Consider the following 24,776-nt stretch of genomic DNA (forward strand, 5'->3'; position numbering starts at 1 on the left):
GGGAGGATCATCCTAATCAAACACCGGTTACTTTTGTGAAACTGAATATGTATTTAAAATTAGAACAAAAATATATATGTAAACAAATAGCAAAAATGAAACGTTACATTTTGAGGATATAACACAATCTTCATTTATGATAATCCTCTGAATAAAAGACAAGCAAATCAAAAAAAATAGGAGTAACCCCCCACTCAACAAATAAAAAAAAACAGGGCCACAAAAATAACAACACAACATTATTAATATACAAAATAACAAAAACAATATTTCATTATGACAATAGACGGGCTTATCAATCAGGTTTTTCTTGAAGGCCCAGTCTTGAAGTCTGGTTTAAAGTCTGGTTTCTTGGCTGCGCTCCCCTTTTTAAATTGGAATTTAGCCAATATTGGAATATGATCGGATGGGAAATTTGCATCGGGGAATCCGATACGGTGGCTAGCGTAATCCATATCAACTTTATCTAACAATCCTCTAACTTGTAAAGAATTGGTTGAGTACCAAATATAATCAATATTATCCGTGAATGCTGGCGTAAGATTAGTAAATGGCAACTCACCCAATGTTTCATAAGCTGATTTCAATTTAAATGCATTGCGGAATCCTTCTTCAGTGAACTTACCATAGTCCCGTCCCGCCATGTCTTCATGATTAACGGAAGCACCGGTGGAGAATAATTGATAAACTGCACTTTCTTTAACGGAATTGAAATCTCCACAGACAATCATGGTGGCATTTTTGACTTCTTCCATGGACGAAGTATGCAAAAACTTCTTGATGATTCCTTGCATTTCTTCCAATAAAATCCCAACTTGCAATGTCTTGACATCATTAAATGAAGGATCCCAATGTAAATGAGTATTGACAATTGTCATATGCTCTCCGCTTTCTTTATGTTGAAGGAATGTGATCAATGCAGTGTTATCCTTATTCATGAATCTATTAAACAAATCCTTGGTCTTTTTATACTTGTCTGATCCCATACAAACACTATTATATTCGAAATTTTGCTTTTGAACCAAATTAAACTTTTCTGCTTTAAAGAAAGTGGCACAACCATCAACCTTTTTAGCATCGGCTTCACTCATGGTCTTAGCTCTAGTCTTGCAAAAGAAAACACCTCTGTATCCATGTTCAGACATTAATGGGAGCCAGAATTCGTTAAAAGTACGCGTTTCCACTTCTTGCATACAGATAATATCGGTGTTGTATCCCAAGATTTCTCGTTGAAGCGCGTTCCTTCTGTAATCCCAATCCAAAGCCCATGAAGGAGTGAATTTGTACATTCTTGGAGTAGCATAATGTTGACACAAGGTATTGTATGATAACAAGGTGAATGAATCCCCATTGGTATCATTTCTGAATGTTTCAACTGAATCGGCAATTTCACCATCATCTTCCAATAATAACCAAGGTCTTGGTTTAGGAGTTCTAATAGGAGTGATCTTTTGATCTCTTAATGTGGTGATGAGTTCTTTGGTGCCCTTTTCTGCTAATAAATTGGCAATGCTTAAATCCATTGGATTTCCTTCAATCCCCAAGAATAACAACTCTATCAAATTTCCAAAAGAATTAGGCAAGGTTTTAATATTATTGTCAAACAAATAAAGATATCTCAAATTAAAGCATAACCCAAGTTCAGATGGAATTTCTGAAATACGATTATGTGATAAATCCAATGTTCTTAAACTTCTCAATTTGCTGATTACTGGAGGAATCAGGGTTAATTTGTTGTTACTCAAGTATAAGGATTCCAAGAAATCATAGTGGAATAATTTAGGGGAAATATTAACCAATCCTTGACCACTCAAATCCAATTGACACCACAATTGCTTCCCTTGAGTCTTGAGTCTCATTCTTTGTTCTTCCATGGTATCATCATCCAAGTCTTGTGAATGTTTCTTATTATGTAACAAGGCAGTATTTGAAGTTGGGGTGCTTTGTTGATTATTTGAGTTGTTGGCTTTTTCTTGTTCTTCTAAGCTGGCAATGATTGTCTTCGTAGCTTCAATCAAACCTACTGATTTAACTTCATTGTAAGGGTTCTTATTCTTTCTGGAATTAGAAGCATATTGTCTGGCATATGAATGGGGGATGTTTGATGTTCTTGACAATTGACACAATTGTTGTTGATGTTGCCAATAGAGAGAGTTTGGGTTATCGATATTGATGGTGGACAATTTCTGTACAGGAGTTTGTTGTTGTTGTTGTTGGACTTGTTGCTGAACCTGTTGAAGTTGGACTTGTTGTTGGGCTTGAAGAGCTGCTTGTTGTTGTTGTTGTTGTTGAGTGTAAAATTGTTGCTGTTGAAGATGAGGAGGTTGACGAGGGACTTGTTGTTGCTGTTGTTGTTGATTTGGTTGGTATTGTTGTTGTTGCTGTTGTTGCAATTGTTGAGGTTGGTAAGGTTGTTGTAATTGTTGGGCATTTCCTTGTGCTTGTTGTCCTTGTTGGAATTGGGGGAAAAACTGCTGCTGCAATTGTTGTTGCGATGGTTGAGCTCTTTGGTAGTTAGCTTGATATATCCCTTGGTTTAGTGTGTCATTAAAGTTCTCATTTGGTTGGAACCCGGCACCTAAGGCATTAGCCCCTGGCTGTTGTTGTTGTTGCTGCTGCTGCTGCTGTTGTTGTTGTTGTTGTGATTGCCCCTGATGGAGTTGCTGCAATAAGATCTGCTGGGCTTGTAAGTTGGTCTGTGGCTGACCCTGGATCTGAGCAGCGGCATGTTGATATTTATTATTCACGTTCATCACCTTCTTGGCTTCGCCTTCTTGGTTGAATTCTTTAGTTAAAAAATTCTACTCGCTTTTCCTTTGTATATCTGGTTGAATCAAATGTTATATATTGTTCAGGTGTTTACAAATACGTGCCTCTTGTTTTCAGAACCATACGATTGTGTATCTTGATGTATTTACAATATGAAACCGATGTTTTGCCTGGTGGGTTGAGAATGGACAAAACTGATCAAAGAAAAAAAAATCAACTACTGAAGATCTCAGTTGACAGAAGAACAACAAAACAATGGCAAACTGAGCTGTAAAAAAAGACGTGAATGAGATCAATGCAGGAAAGTAGATCGTTCTTACTTGGCTGATGAAAGAACTACCATCAAACTAGTTGGGAAGAAGAGCTTGTACTAGTTATTCTTGAATAGTATTCTAAGACCTCTATTTCCTTCTTCTCATTGTGAAAATTGTCATCGCACGACCTTTCTTGCCGGGTGCTACCAGTTACCGAGATAGTGGCTGTTAGTAAATCGTGAAAACCTTGGAGAATGCCCTATTGACATTCTTCTACTGCTGTGGAAACGAAATCTTGCGTAGTATAGTATTCGAATTGGTTGCTAACTTAATTGGGTCTTTCTAAGAATATCTCAGCACCTATTCTTTCAACAATATAGTGCCAGTACTCGATGGATACAATCTTCTTCAAATCAAAGTGATGTTCCAGCCTCTTTAACACTGTCAAGTTCGTTAGTTTTTCCTTAAATATGATGCAAATTTCTTTGGTCTTGATTTTTTTTCACTACCATTACTTTCAAGCACTTGGAAGTTCTTGGGGTCTTCCTCGCACATAAGCTCGCCAGATTCTAAAGCCTTCATATTATTGATGCTGGATGTTCGATCCCATAGCATGTTATCAGGAAAGAGGTACTCTTTCTTAACCGTAAAATTATCACAATCGATTTCAAAAGGTAAAACCACAAACTTAACATTCGGATTCTCAAGAAGAAATTGATCAATACAATTATTATCCTCGGAGGTAAACATTATGTTCAAAATACTACCATCAGCTTATTTTTTTTTGTCCCTGGATTTAATAATTCAAGCTTCCTAACGTGCAAGTCATTAGATGAGATGGGAAATGTCTCCTAGATAGAAAGATGTTTCATCAAACTTATTTTAGGGGAACTACACAATTTGTCGAAGTTCTCGGTGTTGTTTATGATTGTATGGTTTAAATAGAAAGGTGGGTGAAGAAAACTAGCAATATTTAATGCTTCGAGGACCGAATATGTATAGCGTGGTCTAGCTCAATTGTTGCAAAATCAGAGAGTCTTTTGTTGACCAATCACAATATTGTCATTTGGTTTTTGGTTTTGGTGACTAAAAGTACAGTTAATGAGTTCCACAGGCAAACACAAAATTTATAAAGATGGTGACTGTTGGTCGTGCAGAGAGAATCTAGAAAGATTATACCAAGATATTTCAGTTAAAGTTCATGTGCTCATCTTGATATGCTTTGACATAATTACAATCAGAAAAGAAGTATAGATAGAGTCGAGAAAGTATCGTCAAGTCAGACAAATAGCCTATAGCATAATCTCAACTTTAATAGAAATAATTAAAATCTTGGCGTGGAGTTTCTATACTGGCTTTATGAAAAGATGAATCATCTTTGTCGGTCATCTGAAAACTGAATGACTAACAATACGAAATGAAAACATAAACAACGCTGTGACTAAAGTATTGTTAGAATGCTCAGTTCAGTTGTAACCGTCATTAGTCATACAATCAAAACAAAAATAGTACTTACCCCATTTTAGACTGTGCATAGTCCATTCAAATAAGTATTACTTTATATTCTAACATGCGTATTATATTTTCTAGTAGTCACCAATGCCAATCCGGCTAATAACAAAGGTGGTTTTTTTGGGCCATTTTTCTCTTTTTGCCGGGGAGAGATATCGCATTGTGTAAGAACGAGTATTTGTGTTTCAATCTAATGCACTATATATATTTTATGGCCGTACGGGGAATCAAGTATCCAAAACTCGCCACAAAATTACGAGACAGTCCTGTTTGTACGATCTTTTGCGGTAACCATTTTTCTTGGCTTGCATGACACATTTTATTGAACCTAAAAATTTGCAAGGGCGATTTCATGAGGTATTGTTCAAATAATTGGGTATAAAAATGGTCATAAAAGTCCAAAGTTCTACTCTCGAAGACTTTTTTTTAATAAAAAAAGCATCAACACTTTATCATGCAGTTCACTACCGTAATTTTAGCAGCTTTGATTTCCTTGGCTTCAGCAACCGAGATTTCCAAGTTAAATGTTGAGCACTTGGCACAAATCACAAAAAAGGATGCATGCTCTGGAGTTTGCCAAGATGTCGGTAATGAATTACTTCAATGCTTCCCTGACTATCCTGACTATGAAATTACCGAGGTATCTAAATGTGTTTGCGGGTTGGATGACTCTTTCTTTCCCAAGTTCACCAACTGTGTCCAAAACTGTGATCAGTTCCAATTCGGTGGTCTTGGTCAGTCACAGTTAGATGATCCTAAAGATGTAAAGCAAACTTTTTGTAATCTTGCTGGTGCCGATTCTGGTGACGATTCTGAAGAAGATTCCCCAGCTGTGACTACTTATTCCAACGGAAATCATACTGATAGCCCAACTCATTTCACAAATGTATCAAATAATACCCAACCTGCAACCACAACTGCAACCAAATCTAAAAATGGAGCCACTGCTTTAGGTGCTTCATTCGCTGTTTTAGTAGGGATTGCCTTGCTCTAATTGATCCACAAATAGCTTTTTTTCATGTAATAAACAAATCTTTATAGTTCAATCTAATCAAACTTTGTAATCGTTGCAACGCTTGACGTATAAACGTTTTCCTGGGACAACACTTCTAGAAATTGTGTGCGGTCAAATAATTTGCAACAAAATTTTCCTAAATTTTCTCAAATTCCCCAAACTTTTTAAATCCGAAAATAAACAATGATCCAACACAAGAAAACACTTGGTAAGTATACACCTTTACTTTGCTAATTTAAGCCGGCTAGTGATAGCTAATTGCTCTTGAGATCTTGATTACAAGAAAAGAATCAATTATGACTGTTTGATAGCGCCGAGGGCCGAACGGGCTCTAATAATTATTAATGGTTGTCCCTCAAAGCAAACTGGATTTTGATCCCCTTCAATTAAACTCAAGCCAACTAATGTTGACTATTTAATATGTTTACAAACATCTGTTGAGTCATCTTAACGGATTATCTCGGTTCTATTCCTTAACCCGAACTTATACCCGACTAGTTATGACTAACCTACGCCCGTACCTGCATATAAACACACGAAATTTCCATTTTTGAAAAATTGGTGCCGTAACATACAATGGAGTATAGGTCCTGCCCATTGTGATAAGCCATGCCGTAATTTCTTAATTGATAAAGTTTGCCTGGCAGGAAGAATTTTCATATACATCACTATATATATACCAGATCAGATTCTGGGTCTTTTCATCTTCAAGTTAGCTCCTCCAAAAAAAACCAATGAGTCAAACTGATGAATTGATTATGAGGTTTGTTCCTCAACAGAGAACGCCGGTACAATCGCCGTTCCTATCATTACACAGTTTGAATTTCCCTGATGTTCCAATCACGAAACCTGAGATATCCATTCCTGACCCGTTACTTTCTCATCATGGCAATGCATTGAATCCAGAATTTGTCGAATTTGTGGGAAAGTCCATCTCTACAGTCTTTATAGCCTTTATGTCGTTTCAGCTTATTCAATTGTTGTGGGGCAAGAAGAAACATGTGATTTATACCTCGACACCAGTACTTCAACGCGTCAAGACGTGTCTTGTTGCATTAGAAGTGATTTTATTGGTATGGTTCTGGTCAGCTACTACCAATGATTACTTTATTTATGAAATTGTTGCTGTGGGCGTGGCATTTTTGGTGCATTTATTCGAATTTAGAAGATCAGCTATTCCTGTGGCGTCATTATTGCTTTTTTGGCTAATCACAAGTTTATTCTCGATAGGTGTGTTTGTTCAAGATTCAGTGTCTGTTCACAAATTGTTTTCTGATGATACTTTGACTTATGCCCTTGAATCTGTTATTTTGTTAAATAAGCTTGTTATATTCATCCTTGAAGTTGGATTCTATGTTGCTGGATTTGAAACTGATCATGAAAAGTATATGGATACTGTCAATCTCTTTTCCTCCATTACCTTTTTTTACCTTCAACCACTTATTAACAAAATCTATGCTACAAATGATGTTGGAATGAAGGATCTACCAGATATTTTGGATGAACTCTCAACTGATGCCACCAAGCACAAGATACTTACCCATTGGAATAAAGAATTAGCCAAGAAACCAAGTTGGATATCAAAACTTTGGTCATTTATCACTAGAAGAAGAAAAGAAAAAGCTACCCCAAGTTTATTCAAGTCAATCTTCTTTGCCTTTTCTAGTTACTTCACTACTAGTTTCCTGCTTAAAATCATTGAAACCACATTGCAATTTTCCCAACCATTCGTTTTGAAACAATTTATCCTGTTCTTTTCTTTATACTTTTATGCCGATCAAGAAAATAAGCCTCCAATTATTATCGGGTACAGTTGGGCTGCACTTATGTTCACAATATCCGTTTGTAACTTTATCACTTTCAATCAATCATTCAGTTATCAATACAAGCTTGGGTTTGGGATCACCTCGGGTCTTACCACCGTCATTTATGAAAAGGCACTTCGTCTCCTGCCTCAATCAAGAAAGAATAAACCTACGGGTGACATCATTAATAACATCACTATGGACATTGATATTATTTTCTGGTTTTGTTGGCAATTAGGTGATTTCCTTGCTGGCCCACTTAGATTGGGGGTTTGTCTTGTGTCATTGTATAAATTGTTTGGCCATGCTACCTGGGCCGGTGTCATTACCGCAGTTATCGTGATTCCATTTGCAACTTACGTCAATTCCACCATGTCTAAATCATACACTCAATTAATGAAGGATAAAGATGATAGAACAAGTTTGATTACCGAAATCCTTAACCTGGCCAAGAACATCAAGCTTTATTCCTGGGAGAAGCCAATGCTCACCAGACTTAATAGCATTAGAAATGACCGAGAATTACACAATATCAAGAAGATCGGGGTTGTTAGTGCTCTTTCTCAGTTCTTGTGGAGTTGTATCCCATTCTTTATCAGTTGTGCCACATATGCTGCATTTGCTATGGCTGGTGGTAATCTTACTCCAGAAATTGTGTTCCCTGCCTTGGCGCTTTTTGATTTGTTATCCGAACCTATGTTGTTGATTCCTAATTTCATCATCAGTATCATTGAAGTGACTACCAGTTTGAAAAGAATTGGGGAATTGTTGGTGATGGATGAATTGGATGACAACCAAGGTGGTTGTGTTAAACGTCAAGACAACTTGGACTTTGTTGGTGATTCTGTGATTGTCAAGGATGCCACTTTTATCTGGAACAATTCCGAGGATGCTGCTGCTCAATATAAGGATGAAGAAAGTGAAGTACAAACCAAATCCAATGTTGCTCTTTCCAATATTAGCTTTAATGCTAAAAAGGGGAAGCTTACATGTATTGTTGGTAAAGTCGGTGCTGGTAAGTCCACATTAATCAAGGCAATCTTGGGAGATATCCCTCTTAAGATCCCGCAATTCTCGGAAGACAGCAACGCTGTTCGTCCTTCAGTAGAAACATTTGGTTCTATTGCCTATTGTCCACAAAACCCCTGGATTTTAAATGGTTCAGTTAAGGAAAACATCTTGTTTGGCCATCGTTACGATGCTAAGTTCTACCAAGCCACGATCAAAGCCTGTGAGTTAGTTTCTGATTTCAAGTCACTTCCGGATGGTGACAGAACTATTGTTGGTGAAAAGGGGATTTCTCTTAGTGGTGGTCAAAAGGCCCGTATTTCCTTAGCTAGAGCTGTCTACTCCCGTGCTGACATATACTTGTTGGATGATGTTTTAAGTGCCGTTGATGCCCATGTTGGTAAGAACTTAATTAAGCAAGTGTTGAGTGAAGATGGGATTATTGGTGATCGTACCAAGGTGCTTGCTACTAATCTGGTTCATGTCTTGCATGAAGCTAGTGATATTTATTTAATCAGACAAGGTTGCATTGTTGAACATGGTGATTATGATAAGGTTATGAGTGACAATGGAGAATTGGCCAAGTTGATTCAAGATTATGGAAGAAAAGATGAAGAAGAGCCAGAAGAGACTGCTTCTGAAGAAGCCATTGTTGATGATGATGATGAAGAAGAAGTACCAAGTGATCACGAAATAGCTGCTTTCCATGGACAGGATATCGAACAGGTTGTCAAGGAACAGCTTCGTCGTGCTTCTCGTGTTTCCTTTTCTCATGTTTACGAAGATGATGAAATTGACGTGTCAACTCCCCTTAAAACATCACATGAATTGGAAACTTCTCGTAAGGGATCTGTCCCATGGGAAGTGTTCAAGCAATACATTATTGCCTGTGATTACAAGTACTTTTCATTCTATTTGGGATGCACTCTTGCTACTTTATTGGTTACTGTTGGGGAAAAGTACTTGTTGAGTTATTGGTCTAACATTAATGCTGAGAATGGTACTACTGTTGACGCTGGTCTTTATCTTGGTGTTTATGCTTCACTTGGTGTTGTTGCTGGGTTCTTGACCTATATTGGTGCACTTATCATCTGGAGTTACTGTATTGTAAAAGGTGCTGCTTATTTCCATAATAAGATGGCCCATTCAGTGTTGCGTTCGCCAATGTCATTTTTTGATACTACTCCTGTGGGAAGAATTTTGAATAGATTCACGGAAGATATTGGAAAGATTGATATGAATTTGCCTTGGTTATTGATTGGATTTGTTACTACTGCTTTGAATGGTATAATTACTTTTGGTATCATTGTGTCTACGCTTCCAGTAATGTTGTTTGTTATCAGTGGATTACTTGTAGTTTACAATTACTTCCGAGTTATATTCATTCCAACCACCAGAGAATTGAAACGTTTGGAATCAGTAGCTAAATCTCCCGTGTTGGCCACTATCCAAGAAACTATCAATGGTGTGGATACGATCAAGGCATTCACTCAAAGAGACAGATTTGTGTTTAAGCTGAAGAAGTTGATTGATGACAAGACGTTGATTGGGGTGGTTATTCAAAACAGTAATCGTTGGTTATCTATGAGATTACAATCGGTGTCATCGACAATCATGTTTGCCAGTGCCTTGCTTGCTGTTGTTACTCTTGGTGGTAAGCATCCGATCATTCCTAGTGTTCTTGGGTTCATTATGACATATGCATTGACCATCACATATATCCTTAATGCTTTGGTTCGTTACTGGGCGGAAATGCAAGGGGATGGTGTTGCTGTGGAACGTATTATCGAGTATTGTGATTTGCCTAGTGAAGCACCCATGATTATTGAATCCAATCGTCCTGATCCATCGTGGCCCAGCAAGGGGGTTATTAAGTTCAATGATTACTCCACCGCCTACCGTGCTCATCTCGACCCGGTGCTTAAGCATCTCAATATTACTATTCAACCGCAGGAAAAAGTGGGGATTGTTGGTAGAACAGGTGCTGGTAAGTCCAGTCTTTCTATGGCGCTTTTCAGAATCATTGAAGCTACTGAGGGGTCGATTGAGATTGATGGGGTGAATACTAGCCAGATTGGGTTGTACGATTTAAGACACCACTTGACGATTATTCCTCAAGAAGCACATACTTTCCGTGCAAGTGTTCGTGAGAACTTGGATCCATTTGGTGAATATACTGATGATAAACTCTGGCGTGTATTAGAGTTGGCCCATTTGAAACAACATGTGGAGAGTATGGTTACTGAACCTAGCGAGGAAGAGAAGAAAAAGAAAAAGAAGGAGGAAGAGCTTGTTCGAAAAGTTGGTCTTGATGCTATGATTGAAGAAGGTGGTAGTAACTTATCCAGTGGTCAAAAGCAGTTGTTGTGTTTGGCAAGAGCTTTGTTGAATGATACCAGCAAGATATTGGTTCTTGATGAAGCTACTGCTGCTGTTGACTTCCAAACGGATAAGATTATTCAAGAGACAATTAGAAGTGAGTTTGTCGATAAGACAATCTTGACTATTGCTCATAGAATTGACACTATTATGGACAGTGATAAGATATTGGTGTTGGACAAGGGGGTTGTTGCTGAGTTTGACACTCCTGCCAATTTGTTGAAGAATGAACTGAGTATATTTTATTCTCTTTGTAAAGAAGGGAAGTACATTTAAAGTATCGAACAATAAATAGATTAAGAACTAGCTTGATATGCTCCTTTTTGTTTTTAATTTGCATTGTCTATAAAGTAGCTAATTATACAAGTAAAGATTCTTGTTTGATCTCTTGTTTAACGTTGACCTCCTCTACCAACACACTTAGATCTGCTCTTTGAGCTTTCAACTTCTCCAATCTCTCCTTGGAAACTTCTTTCCCTGCTAACTTTCTGTCCTTACCAGCACACATAGTGTTTAAACTACAAACGTCACAGTTTTTTGCTCTACTCCCACAAACCACTTGGCCAAATCCAACCATTAGCGGGTTAACATCCTTCCAATATTGCCTTGGTAACCAATCTTCCAATTCCAATCTGGCCTTTTCTGGAGTGGTTGCTTTCTTACTTACCCATCCCCACATCTGAGCTAGCCTGTGGAGATGCACATCTACTCCAATACCGGAATTGATCCCCCAACCAGCTTGTAGAAGCAAGTATCCCATTTTTGGTCCTACACCAGGGAGTGCGGTAATCTCTTCGATGGTTGTAGGTATGTCGCCATTATGCGAATCTATAAGCATTTGACATGATCGTTTTATATAGCCTGCTTTCCGGTTATGGAATCCTACTTTGGCGATGAGTTTATCAATGTCGGATTCGGAAGTTGCTAGTACTGCTTCGATGCAGAGGCCATCTTTGTACCCCTTTTCAAGCATGGCTTTGTGTAGTTTTGTCATGGCATCAAAGTTGACTTCGTCCTTGGTTTGCGAGGACAACATGAGCGATATCAATAATTGGAACCGGTACACCTTCGAGTTCAGCTGGGACACACCGGGCGAGATGGTTTCTGGCATGCGTTCACATCCCTGGGTGTCTACTGGCGCCATGAACTTGGCACGCATAGCGACTACTCTGTTGTAGAGATCGACCCAGTTTGGTGGTCCAACCGAGGCATCAGCTGGGTCAGCCTTGGCAAACACGTTGGGGTGTTCAATATCGAGATATTTCACATACCGAGGTTTTGTATCTACGGGTTCGGTCTTAATCCGCTTGACTGCTGCAACTGTCTCTACTACTCTTTTCTTTGCCATAGTTATATCACCGCTTGATCGTATCGCCGCTTAATTGTGTCACCACTTGGTCGTATCACCGGCTGATTGTCTGATCTTATATCCGCGGAGATCTTCCTATCAAAGCCTATTTGATTGTAAGACCATAAAAAAAAAAAAAGAAAATTAATTATGACTCAGGTTTCTTCTGTAAGCTTGCATGCTTTAACCATGTCACTCAAACTAGAGACTATCACTGGCTCAAACAGCCATAAAGCGAAAACTATAAAAGCACCCGGGTCAAAGGTAGAGAGAGTGGCCCAGGCATGCGATCGATGTCGAGCAAAAAAGACCAAATGTGATGGCCAGAACCCATGTCTGACCTGTCGTGCTGTCGGACTCGAGTGTATCGTGTCGGATAAGCTCCTGCGTAAGGCATTCCCCAAGGGGTATACCGAGACCCTCGAGGAGAGAGTGCGACAGTTGGAGGCCGAGAATAAAAAGTTGGTTGGCTTGGTTGATTTGCGGGATGAACAATTGGAACGATTGACTTGGTTGGAAGAAAAGGGAAACTCTGAAACTACTATTCCTGATATCAAGATTGATCGACATCAGGAGGATAGCACCAAAGTCACTGCTAGCAATTTAAGTTTATTGAACGGAGAGAATATTCATTCGCACTTGCATGACGGCAGTTGTCCATGTGGTTGTTCAAATCCCCATGCTTTGCATGAAAAACCAGTGTCCGTGGCTGGCTCGTTGTATGATAATATCGATAGACCAGTATCTATTGCAGGTTCAATAAATTTAAGTGATAGTGACGATGACGACAGCAGTGATGGGATGTTGAGTGCTGACGAATACGGGTACCACCACCACCACCACCACCACCACCATCATCATCATCACCACCATAGGAAATCCCGACATTTTGCTGCTTCTAATTCTATGAATCGAGAAATTACCCCAGCTCCAGGGGCATTCGCAGCAGCTACCGCCATTGCTCAAATGGAAAAGAATAAAGTGTTTCAACAACAACAACAAAAGTTGGAGCAAGAGACAAACAAGCAACAAATGTTAACTTCGTTGGTAGCCATGTCTATACCGAGAAGTACAGAAGAGACATTATGTGTCCCTACATTGTTAGCAAGAATATGTCAAGCATACGGATATGATTCTAAACCAGCTATCCTCGCAGCAAACACCCTCGCATCATTGAAGGAGAAACTGGATCATCGCCTGACTCAAGAACTGTCACAACTACTCGGGATGATTATGAATCGATCCCAACCAAAACTCCCTGAACAAGAAGCTACTGTATTTGTCCGAGATTTAATCAACTTGCCTCAACGTATAGACATGGATCGTCTTATCACCATCTATTTCCAAGAATGGGGGAATGCCCTTCCGATAATCGACAAGAACAATTTTCTCAAGAATTATCTTAAACTCACATCTGTTCTCGAACAAGGATATTACCCTGCCGCCCATGACAATGAGTCGTCTCTGTATGACCTGCTTGAAAAATTTGGTGCCATAATGATTTTAATCCTCAGTTTAAGTATGTTCTCGAGCAAATCTTCCCAGGACAGGTTGAACGACTATGATCAACTCATTCACGAATTCATCAAACCAAATTGTATAGTCACCCAACATTGCTCCATTCAATCACTTCAAATCTTGGCATTAGCGCTCCAGTATTGTTTAGCCACCGGTGATATTGCCACCTGTTACGAATTAAGAGGAAGAGTGATCTCCATGGCTCAACAATTGCGTCTACACAGATGCCCTGCCGCTGTGCTTGGAATGGTGAGTAGTATCACCAGCACCAGTGAACGTGCCGGAGTACGTAATTTCATGCAAGCCGAGAGGAGAATCTTGTTTTGGTGTATTTATTGTCTTGATGTGTATTCCTCGCTTAATCTTGGTATCCCGAGACTTCTCAAGGATTATGAGATTGAGTGTGCCATGCCGTTTGCAGGTAAGAATGGTGATGATGACGACGACGACAATGTCAATATTCTTATTGTCAACAATACAGCTTTGTCTATTGTTGGTAAAGTGCTGAGATTTTCGTTGAGTGTGATGCTTTATTGTAAAGTACTTGCTACCATACTTGATTCGATTTATTCCAGATTTGAAACTGGCGATATTCAGCGAAAGGCAGTCACTCGTGATCGGACTTTGGATTGTTGGAGACGTGATCTTCCTGCGGACCTTAAGTTTGAAATGGATATTAACGGATTGTCTTTGAAAGATGGTCAGAATCATTATATTGACGAGAACAGTTTGTGGCAGAACTACAACAAGCAACAACTCACGTTGATTTTCCTTTACTACCATGCCAAGATCTTGATTTATCTTCCGATTATCTCAAAGTATGGAAACCACCACGATGTTGGGCTTTCTCAAAAGGAACAACTTGCCAAGCAGAGTGAAATGGCAGATGGACATGACGGGCTAGGTCCCAACACCGCGGTTGTGTCTAGTGTAAGTCTTATCCAGCAATCTACCATTCAGATCTTGGAGGTATTAAAGTGTATTTCCAACAACATTCAATCTACAATCTTACCTATCCCAATTAACATCACGCGTGAACAATCATTGTTTGCATTACTTGTGGCCAAGGGTACACTTGATTATATCAAGGGTGGGCCTCTTTTCAACAAACTGAAACAATTGCTTCTTGACACCATCCAAAACATGAGTATTGAGCTGAGAATCGATGTCCCTGGTGGACTTCACAAGAACTCCTTCCGATTACTCGAGCTTGCATTATTGAGTATCTTAAACATGAGCAAGTCAACTCGTCGCAAGATCCTGCCTCATCAATTACCTATCACCAAAACCGCAGTGGAGCGAGACCCACGAAATTTCCGCAATGGCAATAGTGGTGTGTCTTATCTGCAACAAATCCCACAACAACAGCAGCAGCAGCAACAACAACAACAACAACAACTGGTTCACGCCACCCTCCCTAGTCAGCCACTTCCTGTGCAGCCAGTGCATTATTCCAATTTGGACATGTCGAATTTCAGCGATATTCTCGATACCGATTTGGACAATTTGGAAAGCATACTCCAGTTTGATCCATACAAGGTTAACTTGAGCCTGCTGGTTGTAGGTGAGTTTGCTGCGGATGGGTCCTTGGGGTTGGTTCCTTTCTTGGACATGACTGATCTGGTAATGCTGGATGATAAGTTTACTGGGTGATCTATATACTATGTATTATTATGTACTTCAATTGATTTTACTACTGTATCTCCCGTCCACTTCTCTGAAATGATGATAGTTGTAGAGTCGGCGGAAATAGGATTTAAGGATAATGGCCGAGCCAGGCACCGAAGAGGCCATTTGTGAAACATAGATAGTACCCATGGAAGCAATTGCGTATGCGTGACCTCTCATTTCACCAAAGACAATGGATCGATTTTTGCAATTACTCATCTTTCGCAATCCGTATTTTCGGAGCCGAACTTCCGTTCCCTCGTTTTAACCCCACCCGAAATTCCACTAAACAAGCACGTTGAGCCGTGTATACCACAACATCTCCACTATAAATAGACAGCCAGTAGCTCTCCCAGATCTCCCTCGTCAGGCATACTCTCAAGCAACCATGTCCACATTCTCGAAATCAAACTTCAAAACGTTACATTACAACACTTTCCGCCCTCAATACCCACCCAGTTTCTACTCGATTCTTAGCAAGTATGTGGCCAGACCATTACCATTGCAGACCACGATTGATCTCGGCTGTGGGACAGGAGTAGCCACGTACCCCTTGCTCAACATCTCCAAGAATGTGATTGGAATTGATTTGTCTCCCTCCATGATCGATACCGCCAATTCGTTGAAATCCTCTCGGGTGAAGGAGTTGGGATACGCAGATAGCTCGATCCGGTTCATCACTGGGGCCGTGGAGGAGTTTGTCGCCAAGGATGAACACGTAGGACAAGTGGATTTGATCACAGCCGCGCAATGTATCCATTGGTTTCAGGATTACGACGCGTTCTTTGCCAATGCTGCGAAATTGTTGAGGCCCGGTGGTGTCTTGGCGTACTTCTACTATATCGACCCCATAATTGTTAACTTTTCCGGTTCTGGGAGTGACAAGGCTGATGTGATCAAGAAGGCTCATGATACGTACTTGAAATACGCCTATGACGACCCAAAGCTCATGGGTCCTCATTGGGAACAACCTGGACGCGACATCCTCAAGCATTTCTGTACCACTGTGAATGACCACATTCCGGGGTTGTATGACGATATAACCATCAACACATTTATTCCTAGTGCTGAAAAGCCATACGCGGATGAGCAGGTTGATCTTGATTTAAAGAAGACTGGGTTGAAGTTGCAAGGGTACGTTGACTATTTAGGTACTTATAGTGGATTGCACAACTATGTTGAGGCTACTGGCGATACTACCTTCCTTGACCGGTTCTTGAGTGAATTGGAGGAGGTTACTGGATGGGATAGAGAAACCACTACGGTTGATTTGGTGTGGAATACCGGATACACTTTTATTAGAAAGAAGTAGCGTTTGCAGAACAATATATTGTCTTTGTAGCCTGATTTGATTTTTTTGTAGAAAACTACACCAGAGAAACTCATCCGTAACTTGAAAGGTATTATGGATTTCTGAGCTTACAACCATATCGGCATGAGCCTACAGCTGTTGCTTTTTAAAGCCACGAGTTCAACAATTTGACAAGATATGCAGGTTAGTCAACCTGCAGTAGTAGGTTCCTCAGTCCTACTACAATACAATCACTCGGGTAAGCTACTAGATATTACTGCAAACACACTTCAACACATACACAGTTGTAGCATTAGGTCAAAGGGCGATATATTTGGCGGTCAGCTGTGGGCAATATTTTGGTAAATGACCGCCGCATAACTCCTGATTAGGAAAAGGTCCAGTTCTCAAACCCCCCAACATTTCGGAGTTTTGTGAAATTTGGGCATCTTTTTTTTTGTTGGCAAATTCCGTGGAGGCCGGCACGAGCGAGGCGAGCAAGCAAGCAAAGGAGGGGTGAGGGACACACAGTTTAATGATCATCTCTACCATGTGTCAACAATTCATTGGCATTTTTTAATCGTATTTTCTAGATTTCTTGTTCTTTACAATACACCCAACTATATTACTATGATATTCACTATACCCAGGGCGATATTCCGCTTCTTTGCGCTATCTTTCATAATATGGCTTGTCCTCACCACCATCCTCCCACAAACTACCATGAAATACTCCAATAACCAAGTACGAACCAACAAGTTTAGGCGATCGCAGTATCCCTACAATTCCATAACTCTGCCTACACCATTGCCCATAGCCAACAGCCTGGTGTATTTCATAATAGCCCACCCCGACGATGAAGTCATGTTCTTTTCGCCATCGGTAGTGGAGATCTCCAAGCTGAAGTACAACAACTCAGTGAAGTTGGTGTGTTTCTCCCGTGGTGATGCTGTGGATGAATCCATGGGCAGAATTAGAAGGAATGAGTTGTATGACAGCGCGAGAATATTGGGTGTTCAAGATGTCACGGTGTTGAATTACCCCGACGGTATGAATGAAACGTGGGCATTACTGGATATACGACAAAGCTTGAAAGAGAATGTGAAGCCAGTTGAAGGAAAACCGACTGTGTTGATTACATTCGACGAAGGTGGTGTGTCTAGTCATGCTAACCACATTGCATTGTACCATGGTACTAAAAGCTATTTCAAGAGAAACGGAAACGCCACGTCTACTAGATTGCTTGTTCTCAAGAGTGTGAACTTTTGGGAAAAGTATAGTTTTACTTTATTGACTGACGTTGAACTATTTGTGGATCACTTGTCCAGTTTTATTAGCAAGGTGGTTAACTTTAATATCAATGTAAGCTTCTTTACTGCAGCACCTTCAAGCTCCATCAAGATTTATTCTGATTTGAACATGTTGAGTGTTAGTTATGCTGCCATGTGCTATGGCCATTTCAGTCAAATGGTATGGTTTAGATATGGATGGTTGTTGTTGAGTCGATATTTGACCTTTAATCATTTAATAGAGTTGTAGATTAATAAATAATTACCTATAAGTTTTAACTCTCAAATCCAAATCTCTTTTGACACCAGTTGGCCCCATGCTCGAAATATTCCTTCTTTTTAACCGCGATTTCTTTCCATACGTCTGCTTCTCCTGCCAACTCAACTCCGCCTCTCCAACTTGCTTCCTCGGGTATGTCTGACTCACTGACTCGGACTTGCCAGTCTTGGAACAATTCTCTTCGCAACTCCAGCTCTAGTCTTGTTTTAAAATTAGGTATGTTGGTGGATCCACCAACAAGCACAATATTTGCCGATAATAAAGGTCTTGTTATTTCCGGGCATGCCATGATCAGTTCGACTATCAAGTCAGTTATGTTTTTGAATGGTGAGGATTGTACTAGTGGTGTATTGTCAAATACTATTTCCGGGTGGAAATATGATTCAGGAATGGAAAATCGTTCGTCAGTAAGCTTGAGCACTTGGGTATCTGGTGGTAATGTCATTTCTTTAGTTCTCATATATCCTGTAGTTGTAGTCTTGAAATCTGGTAGTATAAAATCACAACTGTACTTTTGTTTGTTCTTGAGTGTTTGGTTGAAATCGGTGGCTAAAAAGAATGTTGATTCCTTGATGGTATTTACAAGTATGGGATCGTCACTTATGTCATAGTGTCTAAAACTAATAATCTCCCGGAGTAAGCCATTTAGTAATTTCCCACCAATAGGCAACTTTCTCACACCTTGCCAATAAACTGATTGGTATATAACCGGCACTATCCAAGTAGCACTAAACCCGGAATCAATAACTAACGTGAAATCGCCATTCACCTTATCCATGTCTAAACTCCAAGGAACCAAACTTGCCGGGATGCATCGGTAATACTCATCAAATCCGTACTCTTCAAACACGATTTGGTCAGTGTTCATACTCAATTGAGGCAATTGGAACGGCAGTTCAGTTAATGTAAGTTTAGTCTTGCTGAAATCAATCTCATCTTGCAGGAGTTGGTCAAAGGTATAATCCCACACCGGTTTCTCTGTCTCCCAAGAAGTTAAATGTCCTTGATCATGAGGTCGTTTTTGGATAAGTCCGACATAATTATTTGTGTGGCTGAGGTAGGAGTTACCAATGTGAAGCAAACCATCACGGGTCTTTGTGATGGAGTTTTGAACTTTGAGTGGAGCGGATCTATTAGAATACCCGGCTTTGATTGAGTATGCCCCGTTATCTATTATCAAGTGTTGCTTCATGGCTGTTTATTTGAAGCTTCGTTGGGGGGTGGATGTTTTGGTAGGTCGGTTTTTTTTATTTCTGTGCGGCGCAAATTGTGTTTTACAACCAAAATTTCTTACAACCAATATTAGTTACATTGTTAACCAGGGATAACTCCTCTATTCAACTCTGTTTTAACATCAAAGTAGCTTGTCTTGGACAAATAGACATCTACAGTGGAGTGATCAACGTCTAGCAATTTTGAGCTGAGCCACACCTTGAGATCGCTCCCCCTCCCCCTCTTCAACTTGGTTGCCTTCGTTTCATTTAAAACCACACCGATCGGAGATTCGGTTCCATTTAGCGAATACCGTTTCTTATCTAACGATATCACCAACACTCCACCATGTCACTCCTTTCACTAGTGTTGAACTTGCATGGTGAAAGCTCGCGAAATCAATCACCACCACTGCCAAAATCAATACGGTCTAGGCAACTATCACCGATACCATCCACCGAAACGAAACCTCCTAAGCCTTCCAACTATAACATCAGCATCAACTTGGAATCACCACCGATAGTCCTCTATGGTAATCCAACAGTATCAACTGGCTCAATAATATCAGGAATACTCACCGTCAACACTTCCAAACCGGTAAAACTTGAATCTGTCACTCTTTCATTAGTACAGACCATGCAATATGCCAAACCATTCACTGTTCCCGGTATCATATGCAAACAATGCAATTCCTTGAATATTTCTACTCATGAATTAGCCAGATGGGATGTCCTCACATCCAGAACTACCTTCTCCAAGGGGAACCATCAATACCCCTTCTCGCATTTACTCCCAGGATCACTACCTCCAACATCCAAATTAGGATCGCCGACAGGATTAACCACATACATCAAGTATGAGCTTATCGCAATAGCTAAGTCCAAAAACAACTCTATCGAACTATCAATGCCCATCCCCATATCTCGACTGATCTTGAAAGGTCCGGAACGAAACTCACTACGCATATTCCCACCAACTGACGTCCAGGCATCAGTCACCCTTCCCAATGTTATCCATCCTAAGTCTACATTCCCGATCGAGATCAAGTTGGATAACTTAGTCTCTAAGAAACGCCGATGGAGAATGAGGAAGTTGACATGGAGAATTGACGAACACACCAAAGTCAAAGCACGAACTTGTGATGTTCATGCGGCAAAGTTACCGGATGTTGTTCACTTGTATGGAAAGATCAATGGTGAGAAATCAACGAGGCAACCGGGTGTGCACACCAGCATGTCATTACTGACATGTCCTACTCGCCAACCCCGCAGTCATCATCACCATCACCAGCATAGTCACAGTCACAGTCATAGCCACACCGATAATGACAATAGTACACCAGTTGAACCACCAGAACCAGAAGTTGAAGAAACACCTATCCCAGTAACCAACGCTCATCAAAGTTTCGTGGAAGATTTCGTCAATAATAGTTCCACTGCACCTACCACTGCTGAATTAAGCCCAGAACAATCACCTGCTGTCGTTGAACTCGACCAACAAAAACACTTATACATAGAAGAAACCCGTACGGTAGCTAGTGGTAACATCAAACTGGGCTGGAAATCAGATTTTACCGGCCGCGGTCAGATTGAGCTTGGTGCATTCATAAACATATCCCTGATAACTAGTGGTATACCAAGCACAGTTACATCTATATCCAGTAATGACAACAATGACGATCCCCATGAGTCATTAATGAATGCAAACATATCCTGTGACATTGATGACCCTACACTAGGCGTTCATGTCAATCATACATTCGTTGTCGAAGTCGTGGTTGCGGAAGAAGTAGTCACTGTTCCGAAAGAAATCCCCCTCTCAACAGCAAGAACAAGAGGAGCTACAATATCAAGAATTCCATTGACTCCAAGCATAAGTGCACCTGCTACTGCCAGCAGTTCATCAAGACTGCGTTCTGCATCAGCTGCTGCCACCACACCTACACCAGCTGCACCTACAGCCAGCGCATCGATACCCACCGGTGCCGCCCGTGTTCTCCGCATGCAATTCAAACTCCCAATAACTGAACGATCAGGGTTGGGTATCGCCTGGGATGATGAAGTGCCACCAACTTATGAAGATATAAGGACATTCAGTCCTCCGAATTATGACAACTCAAGCACGCCCACATTGTACACGAGTGTTACAAGACATGTTAGCATTGATGGGATAGCTGGGGATTTACCAGAATTTACATTATAGATACAAAGAATTGAATCATGTAGTAATTATATATACATTTACTTTGATGCTCTAGCAACGACATTAGTCAATGCATTAATTGGATTTTCACTCTCGTTATTACCCTCGCGAGGTCCATATCCACTTACTTCGATCAAGGAATTATACAACCCAGTCAATTCCAATAAATCTTCAATTGAATTGGAGCGGAGATCATACACTATTTGTTGGAATGACTGCGACTTGATAACACTGATTGGAAGCTTATTATCGGTGAGAAACTTTAATAAATGCTTATGGAACTTCATTGTTGAATAAGGGCTATTGTCAAAATCTGCACACAAGTATCTTGATGAAGCACCCAATTCAAATGGATTGCTTGCTAAATCAGGGTCGCTTGTCTTTTGCTTCTTTGTAGATGGCTCCATGATCGCATCCTGGTGTTGCACTTGTGCCATCTGTTGGTGTTGGAGGTGGTGGGCGTCTCCTGGACGATGCAGCACGGATGGTTCGTAATTTTCAGGATAGCTCACAACTTGTCCATTGTGATTATAAGTAACACCAAATCCATCCATTGGCACACTTCTTGAATAGTTAATACTATGTCTATCCAATTTATGAACCTTCAAATGCTCACTCAACTTCTTGGGACTGCCTTTATCACTGGCCAATCTAACGATAATCTTCCCACAGTAGTCACAAGCTGCGATATTGGAATCCGTAGAATCCTGAACAAACCACACCCACACCCACGACTTCTTCTTAGCCCCGAACTTCTGCCCGGGTTTGTTCTGACGCGGCCTCTTCACTGGCATCTCACTTGGCTGTTGTTGTTGCTGCTGCTGCTGTTGCTGCTGCACCTGTGGTTGTTGTTCCGGTGAGGCTGAGTCCTGCTGTTGGCGGGGTTGATGTTGTGTGTGTTGATGCTGGGCGGCAGCAGCAGCAACCACGGCGGCGGCGGCATTGGCGTTGGTGGACTCAGAACTGGCATTGGCTTCAGTCTGTGGCTGCAAGTGATCTGACCGGTAGGCACTATATACAAGCGATTGGTTGCTGTTGTAAAAACTCATTGTTTGCGTTTTGGATTATCCGGTTTAGATCTCCGAAAGTAAAATTGTCGTTGAATAATCCGGTGGGAATGACGAGGGTGGACAAAGTCACAACAAAATTGTGTGAGTTTGAGAACAAAAAAAAATGAGGGAAATTGTTATTTTCGGAGATTTGCATGAGCCGCAACCGGAATTGCGGAAATGTTACCACCGTAGTTAGTACTGGTTTACACTTTGATCTATTCTTGTATCTAAGAGAGATCAGACATGTTACTTTATTGGTTGCATGATTTTATATGGTTATTTCTTGGGTATAAGTCTCGCTGCTGATCTCTTTCCAATAGTGATGGCTTGAAATTTTGATGATACTTTTTGAGATTTCTCGGCAAAAACTTGGACAAATCTGTTCAAGTTCCAGCTTGACATGAAATACACAGCAACTGATACAATTAACTAAGCCACAAGTTGATTAAAATAGAGGCGGCCACTTACGAAGTGACCATCTGGCCAATCTCGTTAATTCGAGATATCGTAAACTTACACGAGCTTATCACTTTCCTCATTTATGATCAACCAGAAACACAACTTCTATCTTGCATCTACTTACTGCACCCCAGTTACACTCTAGTCATTGTAACACTCTCGTCAAGCACAGAACAACCACTCTCGTCAATCCTTACTTTTTGTGATGGGAAAACCATTCGATCAATATTGTTCCGGAAATATGATACAATCGCGACCTTCCCTTTTTTTCGCAGCCAACCAGCCATTTTCAGAATTGTTTTAAACTGGTCGCTAAAAAATTACTACCTGTCCACTGCAACTTCCCCGAGACGAGTAAATAAACTATGGAGTCATCTTCTGGAAATGTAACAACAACCAGCCTTCCATCTTATCATCAAATTTGCGTTTCATGTTTGCGTTCGTTTCAAATTTCTATATAAGAAATCTGACTTTGCTCCTTCTTCCAAAAAGAGGATACCATTGAAACCTCACCTCCTCCAACCATGAAGTTCTCAGCATTCTTATTACCCACACTCCTTGTAATCTCTCACGCATTCCCTGTTGTCAAAAAAAGAGATGAAGTTTTAACAACAATAACGAACGTCTACACCGACTATACTACCACGACAAGATCGCAGTCAACATTTACTAACACTATAGTTCACATGGAAACCGTGACTACCACGAAAATCACCGGTACCGTCACCGTTACGCTTTATCCGGGTCAAAGCATACCAACTCAAGTACAGAAGGTGGAAACTGTCAGTGTTTCGCCTAAGGCCCATACGAAGAAGAAAGGCGATGACAAGGTAGTGGTGAAAGAAGTTGAGACTGCTACTGTTGACCCTCCAGCTACATCAGCTGAAGCTGTTACAACTAAAGCAGATGGACCAACTACTAGCACTGAATCTACTAGTACTGACTCTAGTGATAATGATAAAACCACTACTCCAACTACTAGTTCTACCAGTGGCACCCCTGAATCCACATTAGCTGACCCTACCACAAGTTCTTCTGATGATGATACTCCTAGTACCTCCAATGATCCTACTACTTCCAATGATCCTACTACTTCCAATGATCCTACTACTTCCAATGATCCTACTACTTCCAATGATCCTACTACTTCCAATGATCCTTCTACTTCCAATGATCCTACTATCTATCCAACTACAAGCTCCTCTGATAATGATACTACTACGACTTCTAGTGATCCTACCGTTGATCCAAGTACAAGTTCTTCCGATATTAATACCCCTACAGCTGACCCCTCTACAAGTCATCCAACTTCCACCGCTCCTTCTTCAACTAAATCACCCAGTATCACTGCCACTCCAACTACCCATACCCCAACTACAACTCCTGCACCTTCTACCTTCCCATCATCATGGATAATCGACAGCATTACCACCGAAACAACCGATGGTGTCTGTTATGTCGATTATTACTACCATTACGACACAGAAACCGATGAACCACCAATCACCCTGACTTCTACTATTTACACTACGGTGACTAAAATATGATTGTACCAGTCTTTTTGTATAAAAGTTTTTGTATCTTTATGTAACTATAATAAAAGTATACCCTTATGATATTAGTTCAGTAGAATCATATTTATTATTTATTACTATTACACAAAGGTTAATTTATAATGTCTTGCTATTTACGGAATTGGCTGTTTCTTGCTGGAT

General features: G+C 40.4%; 13 protein-coding genes across 13 annotated transcripts; 7 read left to right on the forward strand and 6 right to left on the reverse strand. All coding sequences in view use genetic code 12, as the record gives it.

Moving 5' to 3' along the window:
* Positions 1 to 29: 29 nt before the first annotated feature.
* CCR4 (CCR4-NOT core exoribonuclease subunit) lies at positions 30 to 2,941 on the reverse strand (the record flags this gene model as incomplete). The annotated part of the gene is made up of 1 exon (XM_007376905.1): positions 30 to 2,941. The coding sequence occupies one exon, from the start codon at positions 2,751 to 2,753 to the stop codon at positions 300 to 302; it is 2,454 nt and encodes an 817-aa protein (XP_007376967.1).
* A 29-nt stretch (positions 2,942 to 2,970) lies between these two features.
* SPAPADRAFT_62847 (uncharacterized protein) lies at positions 2,971 to 4,608 on the reverse strand (the record flags this gene model as incomplete). Its single annotated transcript, XM_007376906.1, has 1 exon — positions 2,971 to 4,608. A coding segment is annotated over one exon (286 nt), but the record flags the coding sequence as incomplete, so codon positions are not given.
* A 104-nt stretch (positions 4,609 to 4,712) lies between these two features.
* SPAPADRAFT_62848 (uncharacterized protein) lies at positions 4,713 to 5,907 on the forward strand (the record flags this gene model as incomplete). Its single annotated transcript, XM_007376907.1, has 1 exon — positions 4,713 to 5,907. One exon carries the CDS (start codon positions 4,990 to 4,992, stop codon positions 5,527 to 5,529), a length of 540 nt encoding a protein of 179 aa, XP_007376969.1.
* Positions 5,908 to 6,308: 401 nt separating this feature from the next.
* On the forward strand, positions 6,309 to 11,018 carry MLT1 (Mlt1p; the record flags this gene model as incomplete). The annotated part of the gene is made up of 1 exon (XM_007376908.1): positions 6,309 to 11,018. The coding sequence occupies one exon, from the start codon at positions 6,309 to 6,311 to the stop codon at positions 11,016 to 11,018; it is 4,710 nt and encodes a 1,569-aa protein (XP_007376970.1).
* Positions 8,527 to 12,184, reverse strand: NTG1 (bifunctional N-glycosylase/AP lyase; the record flags this gene model as incomplete). The annotated part of the gene is made up of 1 exon (XM_007376909.1): positions 8,527 to 12,184. The coding sequence occupies one exon, from the start codon at positions 12,088 to 12,090 to the stop codon at positions 11,101 to 11,103; it is 990 nt and encodes a 329-aa protein (XP_007376971.1).
* A 61-nt stretch (positions 12,185 to 12,245) lies between these two features.
* SPAPADRAFT_142162 (uncharacterized protein) lies at positions 12,246 to 12,599 on the reverse strand (the record flags this gene model as incomplete). Its single annotated transcript, XM_007376910.1, has 1 exon — positions 12,246 to 12,599. A coding segment is annotated over one exon (354 nt), but the record flags the coding sequence as incomplete, so codon positions are not given.
* Positions 12,600 to 13,902: 1,303 nt separating this feature from the next.
* On the forward strand, positions 13,903 to 15,319 carry CAT8 (DNA-binding transcription factor; the record flags this gene model as incomplete). Its single annotated transcript, XM_007376911.1, has 1 exon — positions 13,903 to 15,319. One exon carries the CDS (start codon positions 13,906 to 13,908, stop codon positions 15,259 to 15,261), a length of 1,356 nt encoding a protein of 451 aa, XP_007376973.1.
* Positions 15,320 to 15,436: 117 nt separating this feature from the next.
* On the forward strand, positions 15,437 to 16,967 carry SPAPADRAFT_62852 (uncharacterized protein; the record flags this gene model as incomplete). The annotated part of the gene is made up of 1 exon (XM_007376912.1): positions 15,437 to 16,967. The coding sequence occupies one exon, from the start codon at positions 15,665 to 15,667 to the stop codon at positions 16,586 to 16,588; it is 924 nt and encodes a 307-aa protein (XP_007376974.1).
* A 59-nt stretch (positions 16,968 to 17,026) lies between these two features.
* On the reverse strand, positions 17,027 to 19,335 carry SPAPADRAFT_62853 (uncharacterized protein; the record flags this gene model as incomplete). Its single annotated transcript, XM_007376913.1, has 1 exon — positions 17,027 to 19,335. The coding sequence occupies one exon, from the start codon at positions 19,326 to 19,328 to the stop codon at positions 18,132 to 18,134; it is 1,197 nt and encodes a 398-aa protein (XP_007376975.1).
* SPAPADRAFT_141689 (N-acetylglucosaminylphosphatidylinositol deacetylase) lies at positions 17,198 to 18,106 on the forward strand (the record flags this gene model as incomplete). Its single annotated transcript, XM_007376914.1, has 1 exon — positions 17,198 to 18,106. One exon carries the CDS (start codon positions 17,198 to 17,200, stop codon positions 18,104 to 18,106), a length of 909 nt encoding a protein of 302 aa, XP_007376976.1.
* A 361-nt stretch (positions 19,336 to 19,696) lies between the features above and the next one.
* SPAPADRAFT_142130 (uncharacterized protein) lies at positions 19,697 to 21,550 on the forward strand (the record flags this gene model as incomplete). Its single annotated transcript, XM_007376915.1, has 1 exon — positions 19,697 to 21,550. The coding sequence occupies one exon, from the start codon at positions 19,697 to 19,699 to the stop codon at positions 21,548 to 21,550; it is 1,854 nt and encodes a 617-aa protein (XP_007376977.1).
* A 38-nt stretch (positions 21,551 to 21,588) lies between these two features.
* On the reverse strand, positions 21,589 to 22,344 carry SPAPADRAFT_142226 (uncharacterized protein; the record flags this gene model as incomplete). The annotated part of the gene is made up of 2 exons (XM_007376916.1): positions 21,589 to 21,987; positions 22,063 to 22,344. 2 exons carry the CDS (start codon positions 22,342 to 22,344, stop codon positions 21,589 to 21,591), a joined length of 681 nt encoding a protein of 226 aa, XP_007376978.1.
* A 1,230-nt stretch (positions 22,345 to 23,574) lies between these two features.
* On the forward strand, positions 23,575 to 24,675 carry FGR41 (Fgr41p; the record flags this gene model as incomplete). The annotated part of the gene is made up of 1 exon (XM_007376917.1): positions 23,575 to 24,675. One exon carries the CDS (start codon positions 23,586 to 23,588, stop codon positions 24,606 to 24,608), a length of 1,023 nt encoding a protein of 340 aa, XP_007376979.1.
* Positions 24,676 to 24,776: the final 101 nt, after the last annotated feature.

The sequence above is a fragment of the Spathaspora passalidarum genome (assembly GCF_000223485.1).
Source record: "Spathaspora passalidarum NRRL Y-27907 unplaced genomic scaffold SPAPAscaffold_6, whole genome shotgun sequence".
Classification (NCBI taxonomy): Eukaryota; Fungi; Ascomycota; class Pichiomycetes; order Serinales; family Debaryomycetaceae; genus Spathaspora; species Spathaspora passalidarum.